Source organism: Oratosquilla oratoria, chromosome 32, assembly GCF_046742065.1.
Source record: "Oratosquilla oratoria isolate Oo_2021 chromosome 32, ASM4674206v1, whole genome shotgun sequence".
In the NCBI taxonomy this organism is placed as follows: domain Eukaryota; kingdom Metazoa; phylum Arthropoda; class Malacostraca; order Stomatopoda; family Squillidae; genus Oratosquilla; species Oratosquilla oratoria.
In genome coordinates this window covers 196,246-217,639 of record NC_134808.1, presented here as the reverse complement: position 1 = coordinate 217,639, position 21,394 = coordinate 196,246, and the positions used below count along the sequence as shown (strand labels likewise).

Here is a 21,394-nt window from a genome sequence, read left to right as displayed (position 1 = left end):
CATGGTAAGCCACACAGTGCCCAGAAAGGATCTTTTGGAAAATTTACCAACAAGAAGACGTTTGGAAAAAAGAAAACTAATATGGTTTTCGAGGGAATTTCTCAGGAAGAGAGAGATACTGGTAGTGATGATAACCAATTGTTACATTTAGTGGATCGACCTAGCCTTCCAGAAGTGGTTAGTGTTGATATTTCTCATGAACCTGTACACAGTGTTGTAGGTAAGGTTTTGCCAGTGAGAAATAAGGTTGATATTAATATTGAAGGTCATAATGTGCCGTACGAAGTTGATTGTGGTGCCAGTGTGTCTACCCTAACCTTACATTGGGTTAAGACATTAAATTTATCTTTGGAGCCTAGTGATAAAATTTTGAAGGCTTATGGTAATAATGATTTGCATGTTTTGGGTAAGGTTTATGCTAATATATTTTATAATGGTCACAATGTAATTCAAAGTTTGTATGTAGTTGAATCTAATAACTCTAACTTATGTGGAAGAGATTTAATGCCTAAAATTGGTATTGCACTCACAGGTATAGAGGAAGGAGTTAATGTTTTGGATTCCAAGGTACAATTAGATAATTTTTCAGCTGATTCTAGATTGCCAATTTCATGTCACTGTCTAAAGTTCTTTTCTGGTCAGGATGTCCCGAAAGGCGATTCTGCACACACTAAGCGCGGCCTGTTCACTGGAGGCTGACCTCGTCGTGACACCGTTCAAACCCATTCCCACGAGGGTCGGGGCGTCACTCGCATCACTGTCCTCAATTAGATAGGTCTCCGGGGGAATTTACACATGAATCACTCGTGTAGGGTCGTATGGAGGGGTAAAATCCTCGATAGCCACCCTATGGGAGGGTGGGGCGCGTTTGATCTTCCGAGAGCACGTGAGGCCCACCTCTCCCTGTGGGAACCCAGGGGTTAACTGCCGGTGCCCAGCACTGTAGGGTCAACTGCCTATGTCTATGGCATACACTGTTGCCGGTACTTCGAATTTCAAATCACTAGTTCTGAAGGGACTGCAGTGCAACGTTTACGTGGGAGTTGAATAATTTCTAGTTGTCCTTTGAGGTAGTCACTAGTCACGAGGGAGGACGATATGATTCTAACTAGCCTAAACATTAAATGGCAAGTGCGCAGGGGGGGGGGACCGTTAGAACCAATTCGAACGGTAACTGCAATTCTAATCCTAAAGTAGCAAATTACAACTGCAACATGGACAAACAGTAAAACTGAGAGGTTGTGGAATCCCACACTTAATATTAAACATTCGTGTCTTTGCTCGCAGGTATATGTAGACACCTAGAACGAAAGGGAGGGGGGAGGGTTTTCCTGAGCAGTTGGAAGTCTCTCTCAAACTCGTTAAGGCACTGTAATTGACTGCCAAATTGGCGCAACAGTTAATGAAGATAAGGAGAAGGAAAAATATCAAGAAGTAGTTGCCAGAGGCCTTAAGAGTTCCGGCAATTCCATAGAGTAAAGGGAATTGATAGTTGAAAAGGGCTGAAAGCAGACGAAAAAATGTGAAGCCTGCGGTGTCGGCGAGTCCTTTGAGCGAAAGCATTTGGTAACTGTGGTTTGAAACCAGTCGCAAGAAAATGAGAAGAAATAATAGGCCGTGTGACGTGTGTCACAACCCAAAGTTGTGACAATAAAAGGAAATAAAATAAGAATGAAACAGAAAAACAAAAAGGGGAAGAGATTATGAAAAATGTAAACAAAGAGAAAGATGAGTGAAAGAGAATGAGAAAATAAATAAGAAAAAAAATAGAGATAAACAAAATAATAGGAGACTTTAATATACCACAAATAAACTGGGAAAACAGTACCATTAACAGAGCACCAGAAAACAGACAAGTCAAGATGTTGCTAGATCTAGTAGAAGAACTAAGCCCAGCACATTCCTTCACCAACTAGCAAAGAAAACATACTAGACATAACCTTAGCGAGTTACCACGCCTTTTTTCACAGTTGCGAGATCCAAGATAGGACCACAGAATCTTGATGAGAACATACAAGCCTGGGGAGAATAATCCCTCTCCTCCATCCTGGCAGATCTTGTTGAGTAGGCTAAATAATCTGAACTTTCTCAGTGACAAAATCAACTGGAATGAGATCAAGAAGAAAATTAGAGATGAAAACTGACAGGGGCGTCTTGACGGTAAATCTAAACAGCAAATGATCCAGATCCTTCTGAAGATGTGCTACAGCATATGCAGCTTTTATGTCCCGCTCAGGGGGGGGGGGGTAAGAAGGACAACACCACAAATCCGGCAAAGCAATCAACCTTAAAAAACAAGCTAATTAAGATTGAAAGTGGGGTACTAAAGTCACACGAGGAAGAACGTAAACCTAACGAAATAAAAGTTGTTATGGCGGGATAATTCCCAAACAAACATTGTTTTTCTTAGCTTTAATCTTCACCATGTTTACATGTGCCCGCCATGGCTCAAAATCATAAGTACTGATATCTCTATGCCAGGCGTCAGTGGGTAGTAACAAAACATAAACATTCAAGTAATATAAAAGAGAATCAGAACACATATAATTTAGGATCAAACTCTAAGTAGTAAATGAAACACAAACATGAATCCTTACATCCCTTTTTCCTAAATTTTGTATGACATAACCAATTAGGGTGTCACACAATACAGCACTACAAATCAAGGCGATCTGAAGGCTTTATAAGTCTACCAGATTTGGTTCTATTCTCAGGTTCCCTGATAGGAGATTTAACCTGAGAATTGTTAATGTGAACATTGTCTTTAGCCGGGTCATCAGGAAAATTAACATCAGTGTTAGGAATATCGTATGAAGGTTTGTTATGAGTATCAGAATGGCAAGACTCATCAACAGAACTATTATCCATTACTACAGGAGTTATAGGCTTCTTAACATTCTGAGCCACTGTGGTTACATATCTTGGCATAATCTGATCAGCATGCCTTCTCCAAAATACATTTCCATGATCTGTTAATTGAATCATATAATTATGTACACCTAACTCTTCAATTACTTTTCCTGGGAACCATTTCTCTCCCTTTCCATAATTTCTTACAAACACAGCATCCTCTAACTTATATTTGGATACACCTACAACCTCTTCCTCAATCTTACTTCTCTTCTTTTCCTTTTGAAGGAAGTGCAAAGGTCCCTTAAAAGTTCTACCCATTAACATCTCTGAGGGTGTTTTGCCTGTGGAAGCACTAACAGTTCTTCTCTGATTATATAAAAATCTACATATTCTAAGATGAATATCCCCACTTTCAAATTTATGCAATCCACTTTTAAAGGTTCTCACTGCACATTCTGCTAACCCATTTGAGGAAGGATTGTATGGTGCTGGCGTCACATGTTTAACACCATTCTTAGACAAAAATTCCTCCATTTCTGCCGAACAAAAATTTGCAGCATTATCTGACAATATTTGGTCAGGTAAGCCAAAATTTGCAAATGTTCTTCGCAACAACTTAATAGTAGCTTTTGAAGAAATGGTTTCAGTAACATGCACATCCATGAATTTGAAAAATGAATCAACAATTACTAAAAAATATTGTCCATCTATAGGTCCTGCATAGTCAATGTGTAATCTTGACCATGGTATGCCCGAATCTGGCCAAGCAGACTGAGATTGGGGCTGCTGGTGATTAGAAATAGAACAAATAGAACAACTTTTGATAACTTTCAACAGATCTTGATCCAGCTTAGGCCACCATACCCATTTTCTTGCTTCAGCTTTCATCGCATTTACTCCAATATGACCTAAATGCAAATTATCCAACACTACTTTCCTTAATTCCGACGGAATTACCACTATTTCTGAACAGAACAACACAATTTCATCATGAAGGCTAAGATAATTTTTTATCTTGGAGTACTCTGACACATTTGGGTTATTTTGCCAACCAAATTTAAGGTTATTTACAACATGTTTAAGAACTGGGTCCTTTCTGGTATACAGTTTGACTTTGTCCAAAACAATATCACTATATGCCATTACCTTGATTAAATTGACATATTCAACAGGTACACTACAGTAGATTCATTGTCCGAATCTACTATGGGTAATCTACTTAAAGCATCCACAATCTGATTTTCTCTGCCTGCTCTGAACACCAGATCAAAGTTAAACTGTGATAACAACAGAGCCCAACGCTGCAATCTGGCATTGGCATGAATTGGAATTTGTTTCTGTTTACCAAATAAACCTAACAATGGTTTGTGATCTGTTTTTACAACAAATTCTCTTCCTAGTAAGAAATATTTCAACTTAACTACTCCATAAACCACCGCAAGAGCCTCTCGATCCAGCTGAGAGTAATTCTTTTCAGCGGAAGATAACTTCTTACTGGCAAAATACACAGTCTGTTCTTCCTTATTCACAACTTGTTTTAAAACACATCCAACTCCAACTGGGGATGCATCAACCTCTAAGATAAGGGGAGAACAGCCATCAAAATTTGACAAAATTCTTGAGCTACACAATTCTTTCTTAATAGTCAAAAAAGAATTTTCTTCTACCTTAGTTCACTTAAAGGTTGCATTTTTCTGTTGAATATCATACAAAGGAGCAAGAATTGTAGCAAATTGTGGAACAAACCTACAATAATAAGTTACTAAGCCAACAAATGACTTTACTTCTGCCACTGAGGTAGGAGCTGGGGCTTGAGCAATTGCTCTTATTTTACATTCAGAAGGCTTTATACCCTTCCCACTCACATCATATCCTAGATATTCAATTGAATCAGCTTTAAGTACAGATTTACTTTTATTTACCTTGACATTATTTTCTTGAAGTATGCCTAGTACTTTTAAAAGTCTTTCATCATGTTCCTGTTCAGTGGAACCAGTTACAAGAATGTCATCCAAAAATACTGCTACTCCTGGAATTTTACTCATTAACTGAACCATGAAGCGCTGAAAAATAGCAGGAGAGGAAGCAAGCCCAAAAGGTAATCTGTTGTATTTAAATAGACCTTTTGGAGTGTTAATCACTAAGTACTTCTGAGCCTCTTCATCTACTGCCATTTGCAGATAAGCATTTTTTAAGTCCAACTTGGAAAAGAGTTGTCCCTTTCCAACCACAGACAAAAGTTCATCCACTTTTGGTAATGGATACTGAACTACTAGCAAAAACTGATTGAGGTATTTAAAGTCTGCACATATGCGGGGCTGCCCATTCACTGAATTCTACAGGGGAAATGATACCCTCCTTAACTAGGTTGTCCAACTCGTCTTCCACTAACTTTCGAAAATGGAATGATACTGTACGAGTTTTGTTACACTTAGATACAGCTTCAGGTTTAAGATGTATTGCTGTTATGGGTTTTGTTGAATCAACTGTGTACTCATCTAATAAGGTACTAGCATTCACAATATTTACTCTAGACACTCTAGAGCAGTGGTTCTTAACCTTTTTTGGCAGCGACCCAAAATTTTGCACAAATCAAGCATCGCGACCCAAAATTTTGCACAAATTAAGCATCGCGACCCAAGCCTACAAATAAATTTTCTGCTTTGGAGTTTTTATTTAATCATGGTCTGCTTAGAATCCTAAAACTAGGCATCATGTATTTTAATTATTACAATATATAATTATAATATATTTGTAGTGGGAAAATAATTATTTTCTGCAAACCCTTAGCGACCCAATAAATTGGCTTGGCGACCCAAATTTGGGTCGCGACCCAGGGGTTAAGAACCACTGCTCTAGAGGCATCAGGAATACCTGTAAGAGAAATTCCTACTTTCTTCTGTAAATCTTTACCACATAAATTAATATTACCAGAAGCTACAACACAAAAGGTATGTTCCAAGACATAATTATTATATGATACTGTAACATCCACTTTTCCTAAAACATCAATGGCTGTGTGACCATAAGCACGCAACACTTTATTAACAGGTGACATGGATAGTTTTAAGGAATGTACCCAATTTTCTGATAATGTGGAAACACAAGCACCTGTATCAATCTCAAATGGTATTAAATTGTCATTAATCTTGAAGTTGACTAACTCAGATTTCACAGAAAAGACATCTGATTTAACACCAAACAAATTATTATCTGCACTGTCTGAATCTGAAGAAATTCCAGTCTGTTTGCATCTGATTTAACACCAAACAAATTGTTATCTGCACTGTCTGAATCTGAAGAATCTACCAGTCTGTTTGCAGCTGCAATTCCTTTTCCCTTACTTTTCTTTTCAAGCTTTGAATTTGTGAATCTACAGACTGCTTTCAAATGTCCCTTTTTACCACACATGTTGCAATGTCTTTCTTGAAACCTGCATTTTTCGCTTGCATGGGGAAAACCACAGTGTTTGCATGTAAGCTTAGGCTTACTATTATCTGACTGATAATAACTAGAGGTCTTAGGGTCATGTCTACTTCCTTTTTTCTTGTGGAAATTTTGACTCTCTGATACCGCTCTTATACTGTTATTTTCACCCACAAATGCCTGTTCCATATTTAATATTCTATCAAAAGTTGTCAAACTAATTAGCGAAACTACAGTCTTTGGCCAGAGCCTTTAACTCTGCATATAGATTATTCAAACTTTCACCTGGCCGTTTTTTCCTTTGTTGAAATGCTAAAAGACTTCTATGGTAGGATGGAGTGACTATATAGTACTGCTTTAACGCTTTCACTAAATGATTTTGTATGAGGGAGATCAGGAGCACAGATCCTTCCCAACTCTGCGTACACAACACTTCCAACAGACACTAATAATAAGTTTTTCTTCTTCACTAAATCTTCATCACTGGTGCCAGTTATTCCTATATATTGGAAGTGAGCTTCCAAAAGACTCAGCCATAGGTCTAGTGAAATCCTATCTGGCTCAAATCTGTCAATCTGTCTATCCTTAGACATCTTTTTGTGCAAACACTAAGAATCACTGCCGATGCAAAAGCCGGTGCCTAATCTGAGGCTAATAATGTATTGTAGACATACTTACAGTCGTGTAATTTCAATGTCCACTTAACCATAGCACTCATTATCCAATTTTTGTCCTCGTCGCCACTTGTTATGGCGGGATAATTCCCAAACAAACATTGTTTTTCTTAGCTTTAATCTTCACCATGTGTACATGTGTCCGCCATGGCTCAAAATCATAAGTACTGGTATCTCTATGCCAGGCGTCAGTGGGCAGTAACAAAACATAAACATTCAAGTAATATAAAAGAGAATCAAAACACATATAATTTAGGATCAAACTCTAAGTAGTAAATGAAACACAAACATGAATCCTTACAAAAGTAATAAACGTAATAAAACCAACAGTAAATAATTTCTACGTACGCAAAGAAAATACAGAAAATAATTTCTCAGGTTGGTCCATTAATAGATGAAAGTGGTGATATGATACAGGACCACTATCTGATAGCCGAACAACAAGGAAAACAGTACGAACCTTCCTTCAGCATACCCATCGCCAACACGGTGATAGACTCTCCAGTAATGTTCTTTGCTGAATCAAGGGAAGATACATTGTGTAACCTCGGCTTCTTCAGTAAGGACATTGAAAGGGCTATAGAGGGACTCAGATCCTCATCCTCAGTTGGGCTAAATGGCATGGTAGCGCCCCTTCTAAAAGCCTGCAAGGAAGAACTCTAGCTTATAGGCTACTGCACAGAATATGAAGACAATCCCTAGATGAAGGCATAGTCCCAGACATTATGAAACAAGGACTAATAACACCCACACAAAAGAGGTACAAGAGAGGAGAAAACACAAATTATAGACCTGTCACCTTAGCATCATTCATCTAAAAAATTTCGAAGCTGTATTTAGAAAACGCCTAGTTGATTTTTTTTAAAGAAGAAAATACTCTTCAATAATGGACGACACGGTTTCCGGAAAGGCCGTTCCCGCCTATCCCATATGCTAGCCCACCAGGAATACATATGGAAAAACTAGAAAGCAGTAAATGTTGTAAACCTGGATTTTGCTAAGGCCTTCGATAAGTAGTTTATAGCATCCTACTACATAAGCTGAAGGCCTTGGGATTAACAGGCAAATTGGGTCAATGGTTGCACAGCTTCCTTCATGACAGAGAGCAACACGTAGCCATCAATGGGGCAGCCTCAGAGCCACCAAAGAAATAAGGGGGATCGAAGATGGCAACCTCCTCCAGAAGGACCTTCCTTGAAAATGTGTACAGCTGGGCTGTTGACAACAACATGAAATTCAACGAAACCAATTTCGAACTGATGATATATGGCAAAAGCCTCACAAACAACATCCAACACTACACCGCAGCTTACGGAGAGATCGTAAACAAGGCGACTTAGAAATCTGGGAGTAAAGTTGAGTCGAGATGGCAATTTTACATTGACAACATTGTAACTGACAGCGCCAGAAAAATATCAGGTTGGATCCTTAAAACATTTACATGTGGAAGACCCTTGTATTACCTAAACTTGAATACTGCTGCCAAATGTGGAATCCAGAGTAGAGGGGAGATACAGGAATTTGAGAGTATCCAAAGAATCTTCACCAGCAAGATTCAGTGTGTAAAAGCCGAAAAAGACATAAACTACTGGAACAGACTCAATCATCTCAAACTCTATTCACTCCAAAGGCACAGAGAACGGTACTGGATTGTTTACATGTGAAAAATGTTGGAGGGTCACGTCCCCAACATTGGAATGACACTCATCCAAGAAAGAGTGAGAGGGAGATCTTGCTATGTTTAAAGAATAGCCAGCAGTACAAGAAGCACAATGTCTTCTCCAAACAAACTCCCCAACATCTTCAATAATCTTCTCAAGTACTTGAAGAACACCACATCCTGCACAGTGTAAGTATTCAAAAGATGGCTGGGTGCCTCCCTAGAAGAAATTGAAGACACATCTCCCACACCACTACAACAAGCTAGTACATCACTCCACTAGAGGCAACAAGGCCAGAGAGGAAGCAGTGGCAGTTCCTGTAGATAAGGAGGTCGGCGAGTTCGCCGAGATTTCCAAGTAACATAGTGTTACGAACACGTAAAAGTGCTTCTCGTAAACAACATAGTTCGGGTAGTTTATGATTAGCAGAGGTAGTTAGGCAGGCAGACAAGGAGGAGGAGGTGGTGGAGAAGAGGCGATGTCGTAACCAAAATACAGTGGGACAGTCAGATCGTGCTTTAAGAGGTTCAATGCTGAGAATCAACACAGCACTCCTAGAGGTCGGACGTCTCTCCACTCCAGCTCACTCAACAAGCACCCAGCAATCTTCGCCGGCCGGTAGTGGCGAGGAGATATATCTCCTTTGGTGCTGCCGGTCTGGCACAGGCCGAACTCTTCGTTGACGACGGCAGGCGGGTTTACACCAAGACAAATACACACATTTCCCAAGTCACGTAATTCTCTGTTTTCAGAGTAGTGCTTGGAAGAAAAGAGGCACACGCACATTTGCTCGCTGGCTTAGCAGAGGCCCAACCCAACTCTTAATCAGAACCCTTATCTAATCGCCGGCTGGTCGACGGAGGGGAATTGGGGAGCCTCTCTGTCCAACCGGCCCGCCACCTAACGCTGGTCTCTTCGCTGACGCTGGCGAGCGAGTTTACACTTCTGACATTTACACACAATTCCCAATCACGTAATTCTCTGCTTTCAGAGTTGTGATTGGAAGGAGAGAGATAGTACAACACCTGCCCGCCTGCCCCCCCCCCTCGCACCGCCACTGAATCAACTCTACAGACTCTCAAACCCAACCTGGGGAAAAGCAGGAACAGCTCAGGCCTTACCTGGGGCTAAACAGGAACGCGCTCTACACGCGGGAAGTGAACTCTACTCACTTCCCGTAAGATACATACACAGACCTCTCACAAACATAGCCACGACCCACGCACAAACATCTACTCTTACTTTTTCTTCGACTAAAATTCGCTTCCTTTCTAACTTTCTCTTATACTACATCTTCTCATTTCAGATTACCTCCCACTAAAGATTTTTCCGTTTTCCCGCCTTTCTCTACTACTACGCCTCCTACCATTTTCTGAACTTTTGGTGATTTTGATCCCGGCGTCGGCGCCGCCGTCCGAGTTCCCTGTCCATTTCTCCCGAGCCACGACCACCAGCAGTCCCTGAACGCTCGCTTAATCGCTCGGTGACGATAGCCCTCTTTTTTTTTTTTTTTTAAACACTACTATCTTTTCATTTTCTCACAGACATTCTTCCCCTCCCACAAAAACCGATTCCTCGCAAGCGAGTGGTCTTTCCTAGGAAATCAGAAATCAGATCGTGCTTGTAGCTTAACCGAACTGTGTCGTTAGACTGTTGTAGACATCGTCTCAAGCCGGTGGATTCTTGCACCCCCTTTGCCCACTATTGATAATCTTGTTACATTACCTGCATACGAACTGGAACAGTTGAATTGTGCTATTTATAATTACGTGAATGTGTATATTTTCATTGTGTAGAGGAATACCCAATTTGTTTGCCCTGCATTGATATAAGTGACCAAGGAAGATCGTGTGTTTTTGTTCACTCATACCATCTTTGTCGTTGCTACTGGGCTTGGCGAATCTTAGATGTTGTATTTGAACGACACTGTCCGGAGCCGTTCGAAGGAGCCCGGGTTGTTCGCAAGAAACGCAAAAATAAGAAAATAATGAGAAAAGAAAAAATAAACCAGAAGGAAGGTAAAAAAAAACTGAAAAGAATGCCAATAATAATAATAATAATAATAATAATAATAATTAATAATAATAATAATAATGATAATAATAATAATGATAATGATAATAATAATAATAATGATAATAATAATAATAATAATAATAATAATAATAATAATAATAATAATAAAAACACAGAAATTTATATATTTTTTATATACAGCGATAGGAAGGCAAAACTATCGTAGAAAAACATGTAAACCGTCCATATTTATTACACGTGACGACTGTAGTGTAAACAAACGTGGAGAAGAGGAAACTAAATGTAGAAGTTAAATAAGCACATTGTTTCAGACTAGATTTTTATTGAAAAATACACTTCATCACCAAAAGAAAAGGGAGAAATATAAATGTGAATATTCCCTTTATTACTATTTCTCAAATGTGAGGATGTTATCATGTTTTCTTTCATTTGAAAGTGTTATAATATTTCGTCCATTTGCTTTTATCATTGTTCCGAAGCATCATTTGCCGTGGGAATGAGTAATAATAATTATATAGAACCAGTTTCAAGGTATAGTTCCAAGTGGTCCTATCCAGAAACATGGGTGATGGGACCACCAGGAAACGTATTTCCAAACTTATGGCAATGCCCTAGTAACTAGTTGCGAGTGGTAGTTTAATAGTTAAACTTACTTAGTTACGAGACATGGGAGTCAGTGCTTCTAATGACTAATCTATGTGACTATGACTATGTCTATGAATTTATGTAAATGTTTGAATGATTGAAGTTATTTCGACTATTATTTTAGACGCAGCTGAGATGGATCTCCAGTGATAGCTAGGTCAACACAAAAATGGAATTCCTAATATTTGAGCTGAAGTTGTTCTCATGGGATGCAAAAAGTCGCTATGAGTACAATGCAATTTGAATTATCCATCTAGCTGTCCTAGTTCTCGAGATATTGCATTTTGAATGGAATTAAATCGGGCCTATTTTGTCCCAGGAAATCGGGCCAAAACGCGCTGTCTGACTAATCGCCGATCAAACGTAAACAATGACGGATTTTAGCGACAGGCACAATTTTATATAAAAAAATTAGCTTATGGTTGCATTACTTGACCTATTTTCTTTAAGATGTGTGATTTCCATGTAATTTGATAAAAGAATTACATTTTTATCCTCTGCAAAATTTAAATTACCCACCACAGCTACAAATACTGTCAAATTACATGAAAATCACACATTTTAAAGAAAATAGTTTGAATAATTCAACTAAATTTATATACAATCTATTACACTAATAACACAATAGTAACAAACTTAATAGTGTAGTTTGATCCATACCACCGTTCGAAGGAGCCCGGGTTGTTCGCAAGAAACGCAAAAATAAGAAAATAATGAGAAAAGAAAAAATAAACCAGAAGGAAGGTAAAAAAAAACTGAAAAGAATGCCAATAATAATAATAATAATAATAATAATAATAATAATTAATAATAATGATAATGATAATGATAATAATAATAATGATAATAATAATAATGATAATAATAATAATAATAATAATAATAATAATAATAATAATAATAATAATAATAATAATAAAAACACAGAAATTTATATATTTTTTATATACAGCGATAGGAAGGCAAAACTATCGTAGAAAAACATGTAAACCGTCCATATTTATTACACGTGACGACTGTAGTGTAAACAAACGTGGAGAAGAGGAAACTAAATGTAGAAGTTAAATAAGCACATTGTTTCAGACTAGATTTTTATTGAAAAATACACTTCATCACCAAAAGAAAAGGGAGAAATATAAATGTGAATATTCCCTTTATTACTATTTCTCAAATGTGAGGATGTTATCATGTTTTCTTTCATTTGAAAGTGTTATAATATTTCGTCCATTTGCTTTTATCATTGTTCCGAAGCATCATTTGCCGTGGGAATGAGTAATAATAATTATATAGAACCAGTTTCAAGGTATAGTTCCAAGTGGTCCTATCCAGAAACATGGGTGATGGGACCACCAGGAAACGTATTTCCAAACTTATGGCAATGCCCTAGTAACTAGTTGCGAGTGGTAGTTTAATAGTTAAACTTACTTAGTTACGAGACATGGGAGTCAGTGCTTCTAATGACTAATCTATGTGACTATGACTATGTCTATGAATTTATGTAAATGTTTGAATGATTGAAGTTATTTCGACTATTATTTTAGACGCAGCTGAGATGGATCTCCAGTGATAGCTAGGTCAACACAAAAATGGAATTCCTAATATTTGAGCTGAAGTTGTTCTCATGGGATGCAAAAAGTCGCTATGAGTACAATGCAATTTGAATTATCCATCTAGCTGTCCTAGTTCTCGAGATATTGCATTTTGAATGGAATTAAATCGGGCCTATTTTGTCCCAGGAAATCGGACCGAAACGTGCGGTCTAACTAATCGCAGATCAAACGTAAACAATGACGGTTTTTACTGACAGGCACAATTTTATATAAAAAAATTAGCTTATGGTTGCATTACTTGACCTATTTTCTTTAAGATGTGTGATTTCCATGTAATTTGATAAAAGAATTACATTTTTATCCTCTGCAAAATTTAAATTACCCACCACAGCTACAAATACTGTCAAATTACATGAAAATCACACATTTTAAAGAAAATAGTTTGAATAATTCAACTAAATTTATATACAATCTATTACACTAATAACACAATAGTAACAAACTTAATAGTGTAGTTTGATCCATACCACCAGTGATCATAGATAGCTGGCAGGACGAATCATAGCTGTGGTCCGTAATATTACGGAGGATAAAAATGTAACCTCTTTGATCAAATTACATGAAAATCACACATTTTAAAGAAAATAGTTCAAATAATTCAACTATAAGTCTATTACACTAATAACATAATAGTAAGAAACTTAATAGAGTGAAGTTTGATCCATACCACCAGGGATAGATAAGATGGCGGGATGGATGTTGATGTTGTTGTTATCCGATAATCCGACCCAATAGAAAAAAACTAATTAGTACCACCGATTTCTCAGCTCTACCGTAACACGCTGCCTTTATTTTGTTATTAGAATAATCCGCGAGACTAGTAGTTTTTGTTTATTTTGGTCAGTTGCCAAAACACTGAATTTATTTAGCTCATTTTTTACGCTGAAACATAAACCAATTTTCGATTTACTGCCATGTTTATCTTATGTTTTTATGTACCAACATGTAACTGATGATGTAATTGTTTGAAATTTACTACAATCATAGTAAATACACTCGCATAACATTTGTATGAATGAAATTTCCCGCGGTATGTAAATTTGGCCGTTTGCATGGTGTGCACATAAAATGACGCGCTATTGTGCTCGACATCGACGGCGGCGCCTCTGGTGGTGTTTGACCTACCTACCAGTGAGGACCCATGATGGACAATGTAGCCTCTGTACCTCACCACGGTGGCTTAATCCTGCTTGTAAGGTTGTATTCATGGTGAAAAGTGCATATGTGATATGTGAGATGTTGGCATAAGTGCATAACTTCAATATTTAATTACTTCAAAAGTACGCATTTGCAACGGAAATGATGTACACCATCATTCATATCTCAACATTTCTCACCAGAAACACATAAGCCACATATCAAATTCTATGGTTGGGTGAAACTATAAATTGTCTGATTTGGTCAATTTTTAGAAGTGCACACCTATGTGATATAGCAATAGAAAATTAATGATTAATTTTGTTAATTATAATTATATATATTGTAATATGCCACTTTCTTGGTGGAAATCAATAATAAAAAAGTTTTTAACCCTCTCACTACGGGGCACATCACACGTCTGGCAGCATTATCTGCCAGATGTGCGATGTTGTCATAATAATCGCATTATGAAAAATAAAGTCACTGCTCAATTGCTCGTTCTCTTTCATCTGTGAATTTTGATAACCATAGAAAATATGATGAAGCCAGTTTAGAGAGAATGAGGGTCACGCAGGTACGACTACAATAAATATAATCAAGATGCCGACGTCGGCATCATCGCATACCCGCTTGCTCCTCATGACGCCTACATAGGTGTCACCGTATGGAAGTGGTTAAAATGATTTATTAAGGAATGAAGTCACGGCGGTTGAATGATACGCCATGTTTGTTTTGATAGATGCTGAGGTCGAAGAAATAAAAGGATAAATTCATTTCTTCTAACCTAACTAAACTACGTAACCTAACCTATATTTAGTAATTCGGTACCTCAAATTCTAAAGATCATCCAGGCCGTTGTCGTCATGGATGGTGACATACATACATACATACATATACCAAGGCTTTTTCCCCCTTCCAAGGGAGGTAGCCAAAAAGGGAAAGGCATAAAAACACTCCCACCCATTTCATCCCTAAAAAAACTCCACACCCCTCCCACCCTCCCTCTCATCTGAGCACCCCCTGGATGACGGGTCATCCCTGCACCTTGCCCACGGCCCTGGGTCAGAAGCAGTGTCGCAAGACACAGCACATCCACAGCAAGGCCGCTTCATTTAATCGGTGACCCCCCTCTCCGTCCCCCCTTGCATATAAGGAGAGGATGGGGAGAAATCCCTTCGGGCTGCGTCAAAATTTACTGATGGTGACAGCTTGATTATTATTGTACCTTGGGTAATTAACCACTTCCATATGGTGACGCCTTCGTAGACAGCATGAAGAGCAAGTGAGTACTCGATGATGCCGACATTGGCATCTTGATTATATTTATTGTAGTCATACCTACGTAACCTCTATTCTCTCTAAACTGGCTTCACCATATTTTCTATGGTTATCAAAATACACAGGTGAAAGAGAACGAACAATTAAGCACTGACTTTGTTTTTTAAAATGCGATTACTATGACGCAACATTGCACGTTGGGCAGCTAATGCTGCCAGACGTGCGATGTGCCCCGGAATGAAGAGGTTAACAGATGACAGCAGAACCCAGTGTTCTTTCAAAAAGTCCAAGGAAACCGTATTGTCTTTGTAACCGGGCTTATTAATGTCACCTGTAGTTGGAGAACACCTGGTCCACAATATGAAAGCCATTGTCTAATTGACAGTGACTGGACTGGACAGATGACAACATGGTGTCTGGACTGTATCCTAGCGGCTTTGTTCTTTAATAGATTTGCTTGTGGCAAGTATTTTTTGTTATTTATTTCCACCATGAAATTTGCATATCACGTTCATGTATTATAATTTACAAAATTAATATTTAATTTTCTAATGCTATATTGCATAGGTGTGCACAACTAAATACCAAACAGTGTAATCAGCTCAATCGTACTGATTAGGTTCTAACATTTGTATGCAACACTAATCTGGGTATTTTTTTTAGAAGTGCACACTGAAGTATAGCATTAGAAGATTAAATATTATTTTTATAAGTTATAATACATTAATGTAATAGGTAATAGATATTTTTCTTGATGGAAAGCATCATCAAAAAAATTTGCTAAAACCTATGGAGAAATGAATGAAGTTGTGTAGACTTCTTTAGATCCCATCTTTGTTTTGATAGATTTGGAGGATGGAGATGAAGATGATGGCCTGACAATATCCATTATTAGATGCAGGTTAGGTTGGGTTAGAATAGATGAATTTAGCATACATTAATTTCTTTGACTTCCGCCTTTACCAAAACAAAGATGGCATCTCAAGTAGTCAAAGTGGTTTTGTTTGTTTATAGCTTTTAGCAACTGTTTCTATTATTAATTTCTGCCAAGAATAATTTATATTATATTGATGTATTATAATTTACAAAATTATCATTATTTAATTTTCTATTACTATATTGCATAGTTATGCACTTCTTAAAATTTACTATAATATGTTGCATCTCTGGAGTTTGCCATTGTGGAGGGGGGTTGGAAAGCTGTGAAAATATTTTTGCACTTACCAGGGATCAAACCTGGGCCTTCCGTGTTCTGAGGCAGGACCATTACCCACTGCTCTGTGGAGGCACAACATATGTTGCCTCTCTATTTTTCAGTCTCAATATATGGTATTATTCCAGTACCATGCAAACACATTTATCACTTATCTCGTTTTTTCCCATTTCAAAGATATATACTTCCTGTGGAATGGTTGCATTAGGAGGTATTAGACATTTTGAATATCATGTTAGATATCCATGTTTACATGATGATGTAATTTTATATAATATACTTTTCAAAATTAGTCTTAAAAAAAATCACATTTCTGCTCATGACTGCTTGTGGCAGTCTACTCCATTGATTTACTATCCTGATATTTGAAAATTCCAACCAGCCTCTTCATGGTTGTGTGGCTAGGTTTTGTAAGATTTAGGCAGTCCCCTCTGGTGTTCAGGTGATCCTCTTATTGCAAGGTATAAAGGGTTATTGTGCTTGACTGTGTCAATACTATGCATTATCTTATAAACCAGAATCATGTTAGCTAGGTCAATATGAAAATGGAATTCCTGATATTTGAGCTGAAGTAGTTCTCATGGGATGGAAAAAGTCGCTATGAGTATAATGCAATTTGATTTATCCATCTAGCTGTCCTAGTTCTCGAGATATTGCATTTTGAATGGAATTAAATCGGGCCTATTTTGTCCGAGGAAATCGGGCCGAAACGTGCGGTCTGACTGATCGCCGATCAAACGTAAACAATGACGGTTTTTACTGACAGGCACAATTTTATATAAAAAATTAGCATATGGTTGCATTATTTGACCTATTTTCTATAAGATGTGTGATTTCCATGTAATTTGATCATATAATTACGTTTTTATCCTCTGCAAAATTACCCACCACAGCTACGAATACCGTAAAATTACATGAAAATCACACATTTTAAAGAAAATAATTTGAATAATTCAATTATATGCAAGGTATTACGCTAATAACCCAATAGTAACAAACTTAATAGTGTAGTTTGATCCATACCACCAGTGATCATAGATAGCGGGCAGGACGAATCGTAGCTGTGGTCCGTAATATTACGGAGGATGAAAACGTAACTTCTCTTCGATCAAATTACATGAAAATCACACATTTTAAAGGAAATATTTAAAATAATTCAACTATAAGTCTATTACACTAATAACATAATAGTAAGAAACTTAATAGAGTGAAGTTTGGTCCATATCACCAGTGATAGATAAGATGGCGGGATGGATGTTGATGTTGTTATCCGATAATCCGACCCGATAGAAAAAAAAACTAATTTAAACAACCAATTTCTCAGCTCTACCGTAACATACTGACTTTATTTTGGTATTAGAATAATCCACGATACTAGTAGTTTTGGTTCATTATGGTCAGTTGCCCGCACGATAAATTTATTAGCTCATTTTTTACGTTGAAACATATACCAATTTTTGATCTACTGCTGAATGCAGGCCGCCATGTTTATCTAATGTTTTTATTGACCGACATGTAACTGATGATGTGAATGTTTGAAATTTATTACGATCGTAGTAAATACACTCACACAACATTTTTATTAATTAAATTTCCCGCGGTATGTAAATTTGGCCGTTTGAACGGTGTGCGCATAAAATGACGCGCTATTGTGCTCGTCATCGACGGTAGCGCCTCTGGTGGTGTTTGACCTACCTAATCATGTCAATGTAATCTCTCTTCCAGTGTAGTAAGTATGGGTCATCCTCTTTTCTTGTGATTTTTCAGCCAATTCCAGAACCAGTTTTGTAGCTTTCTATTGAACTTATAGTTTGTTGATATAAGAGCATGACAATATTGACACTGCAACCCCCCACTGTTCTCCATGGTAGATGGAAGGGCTGTAATGATCAGGGAAAATGTAGATTAAAAAATGAAATGAAGAAAAATAGGTTAATAGAACCCAATGTAATTAATCAAATAATATTAACTCAACCTAACGTAAGTGCTGTAGATTAACCTAACCTAACCATACTTAAGCTGAGCTAACTTAACATAACCTAATGTGGGTGAAAACTGAGGTTGTTGCTAAGGAGTCAGACCCCCAGTTTTATAGTGAAATATATCCCTGTGATTGACTAGCATGTCACAAAAAAATAGAAATATTAATGTAGAAAGGAATATTTATTTGCATGTTGAAAACATATAAGCATATACTGTGTAATGCTAAAAAAACAGAGAGTATAGCAGAATTGCCTAATAAAGGCAGTTTCGAGATTAGATAATACCTTGTGATTGTGTGATGTTATATACAACAGAAATATTAATAAGGAATGAAGATTCAGTTAATCAGTTAACAACTGATTCTATCTTAGTGCTTTCTGTTCTTGTGGGATGTCAATGTGAGTTCTAACAAAGGTTGCTTTCCTTCCTAGTACACTTCCAACTTCATCCAGACCCCACCATTATCATCATTGGTGCAGACCACATTTTTTTCATATGTCTTCCCCATGACTGAATAAAATGACCTCAGGCAGAAGCAGACATACTACTTTCAGTGGAATATTTTTCATTTACTTTTATTTGATTAATTTATTCATTTCTGATTTGTATTTATCCTCAGATTCAGAAATGGGGAAGCCTTCAGCACCAGTTAAAGGAAACAAACCCCACAAGAGGGGCAAATTGCCTTCCAAACAGGGTGGTAAGAAAGTGCCCCAAAGTTTTACAAATGCTGATGGTGTTAAAATAAAAGAAATGGAGATTAACAATGATGATATGAAAAGACCGGGTGGTGTGAAGAAAAAAAAGAAACTTTTCCCTGGAAGGAAACCAGTAGATCCCAAATTGGTTGAGAAGTACACAAAAGGTGAAGGAGTCAGAGTAAGTACGATATGAGTTCCTTGACAGTGTTGTGTGTATATCTCTCTGTCTTCACTCACTGTATCTCTTTTCAGTCATCTGTTTCCTCTATCTCCCATTTTTTCTGTTTTTTTCATCTGTGCACTGTATGGGGCAGAAACATGGAACATAAGAGAGGAAGAGTTTGAATGTGTTTGAGATGAAATGTCTGAGAAGTATGATAGGGGTTACTAGGCTGGATAAAGTGAGAAATGAGGAGGTGAGAAGGAGAGAGGTGGGAAAGGAGTTGGGAGATAGGGCTGATGAAAGAGTATTGTGATGGTTTGGACACATGGAAATAATGAGTGAAGAAAGATTAGTAAAAGAAGTGTGGAAGGCAGAGGTGGATGGAGTGAACATGGGGGCAACCAAGGATGAGATGGATGGATGGGAGTAAAAGGGGCATTGAGAAAGAGGGGGATGTCTATTGAAGAAGGGAAAAGACAGAAGATAGGGGTGAGTGGAGAATGGTTGTGTATGAATGATGCTGTGATGCATGGAGTGGGTAGGGGATGGGGGCTTAGGGAATTGTTATGCGTGAATGATATTTTGACACAGCCTGAAGGAATTTCTCCCTATCTTCTCGTATTCTGCATGAGGGGGATGGAGAGGGGGAGTCACTGATTAAATGAAGTGGCCTTGCTGTTGATGTGCTGTATCTTGCTGCATTGCTTCTGACCCAGGGCAATGGGGGAGATACAGGGATGAACCCTCATCCAGGAGGAGCCAAGAAAAGGGGGAGGAAGGGATAGTGAATGGTAGTGGAGTGGGTGGGGATGAAATGGGTAGGAGTGAATTTATGTCATTTGACTTTGGCTACCTCCCTTGTAAGCGGGGAAAAGCTCATTGTGTGTGTGTGTATATGTTTTTTCATTATTTACCCTGCCATCATACACCCAACATTCTCGAGTTCTTCATTCATATTTTTTTCATTGGTTATTTTGTGTTCAATTGGGAGTGTTTTTGATGGTTTTGGCATTAGAGGTATTGAAATTTATTAATATGCCTTCAGGTGATTATTTCTTTGTGTATAAGCTTGGCTTAGCAATGATTGTATGCCCTTTAACCCCCACAAATTTCAAGGGTCAGGTTTGTGTGTGTGTATTTACCTAGTTGTATTTTGTGGGAAGAGCTATGCATGTAGTGGTCTGCTATTGTATCTTTCCACATCCAGTTTTTTCTTAAAGTCATGTATAATTTTAGCACTCACTGTTTCCTCTTTCAGTTTGTTCCAGATATCTATCACTCTGTGTGGGAAACTATTCTTTTTCAGATGTCTTCTGTACCTGTCTTTCTTAAGTTTCTTCTCATCTCCTCTTGTATTCCTTCTGTCCCATTTTAGTAGGTCATCCCTATCAAGAATTTCCATCCCTTTCATAATACTATAATGGTTATCAAATCACCTCTTTCTGTTCTTTGTTCCAGGTTTGTTAAATTTAGTTTATCCAATCTTTGTATGTCAAATTGCAAAGTGTTGGTGCCATCTTTGTCATTGCTCTTTGAATTCTTTCCAATTTTTTTATTTTTTTTTTAGTGTTATTATTATTATTATTTTTTTTTTACTAGGTGTCCTTAGTGATGCTACATATTCCAATTTTGGTCTTATCAGTGTAACTAGTATTTTCTTTACCATTTCTTCATCCGTGTAATCAAAGGCTACTTTCATTGATCTTAATAAGTTAAAAGTTTCTTCAACTAATTTGTTGACATGTTTGTCTGGTGTCATGTCATTTGAGATAGTTGCTCCTAGGTCCCTTTCAGAGTTTACTTTTTTAACTTTGTACCAATTTTATATTGACCCAAGATTCTATTTTTGCTTTTACCAAATTCCATTATACTATATTTCTTAATGTTGAGGTTCACTTCACTTTTTTGACTCCATTTCCAGACTTTGTCCAAGTCTTCTTGAAAAGATTTGCAGTATTCCTCTACTTACTCTCTTCAATAGTTTCGCATCATCTGCAAGGAAGTTCATAT

At 37.5% G+C, this 21,394-nt stretch overlaps 1 protein-coding gene across 4 annotated transcripts in view; it reads left to right on the top strand.

Moving 5' to 3' along the window:
- Window positions 1-12,241: 12,241 nt before the first annotated feature.
- The window catches only part of LOC143041739 (WD repeat-containing protein 46-like), a 115,095-nt gene continuing 105,942 nt past the window's right edge, over window positions 12,242-21,394 (top strand). Inside the window, exons 1-2 of one of the 4 annotated variants that reach the window (XM_076213749.1) lie at window positions 12,242-12,350; window positions 19,140-19,399. In XM_076213749.1, coding sequence (XP_076069864.1) covers window positions 19,148-19,399 — 252 coding nt within the window. In that variant the 5' untranslated portion in view covers window positions 12,242-12,350; window positions 19,140-19,147. Of the gene's footprint in view, window positions 12,470-19,139; window positions 19,400-21,394 lie in introns of all 4 variants that reach the window. The other 3 variants (XM_076213750.1, XM_076213748.1, XM_076213747.1) reach the window with 3 other exon arrangements.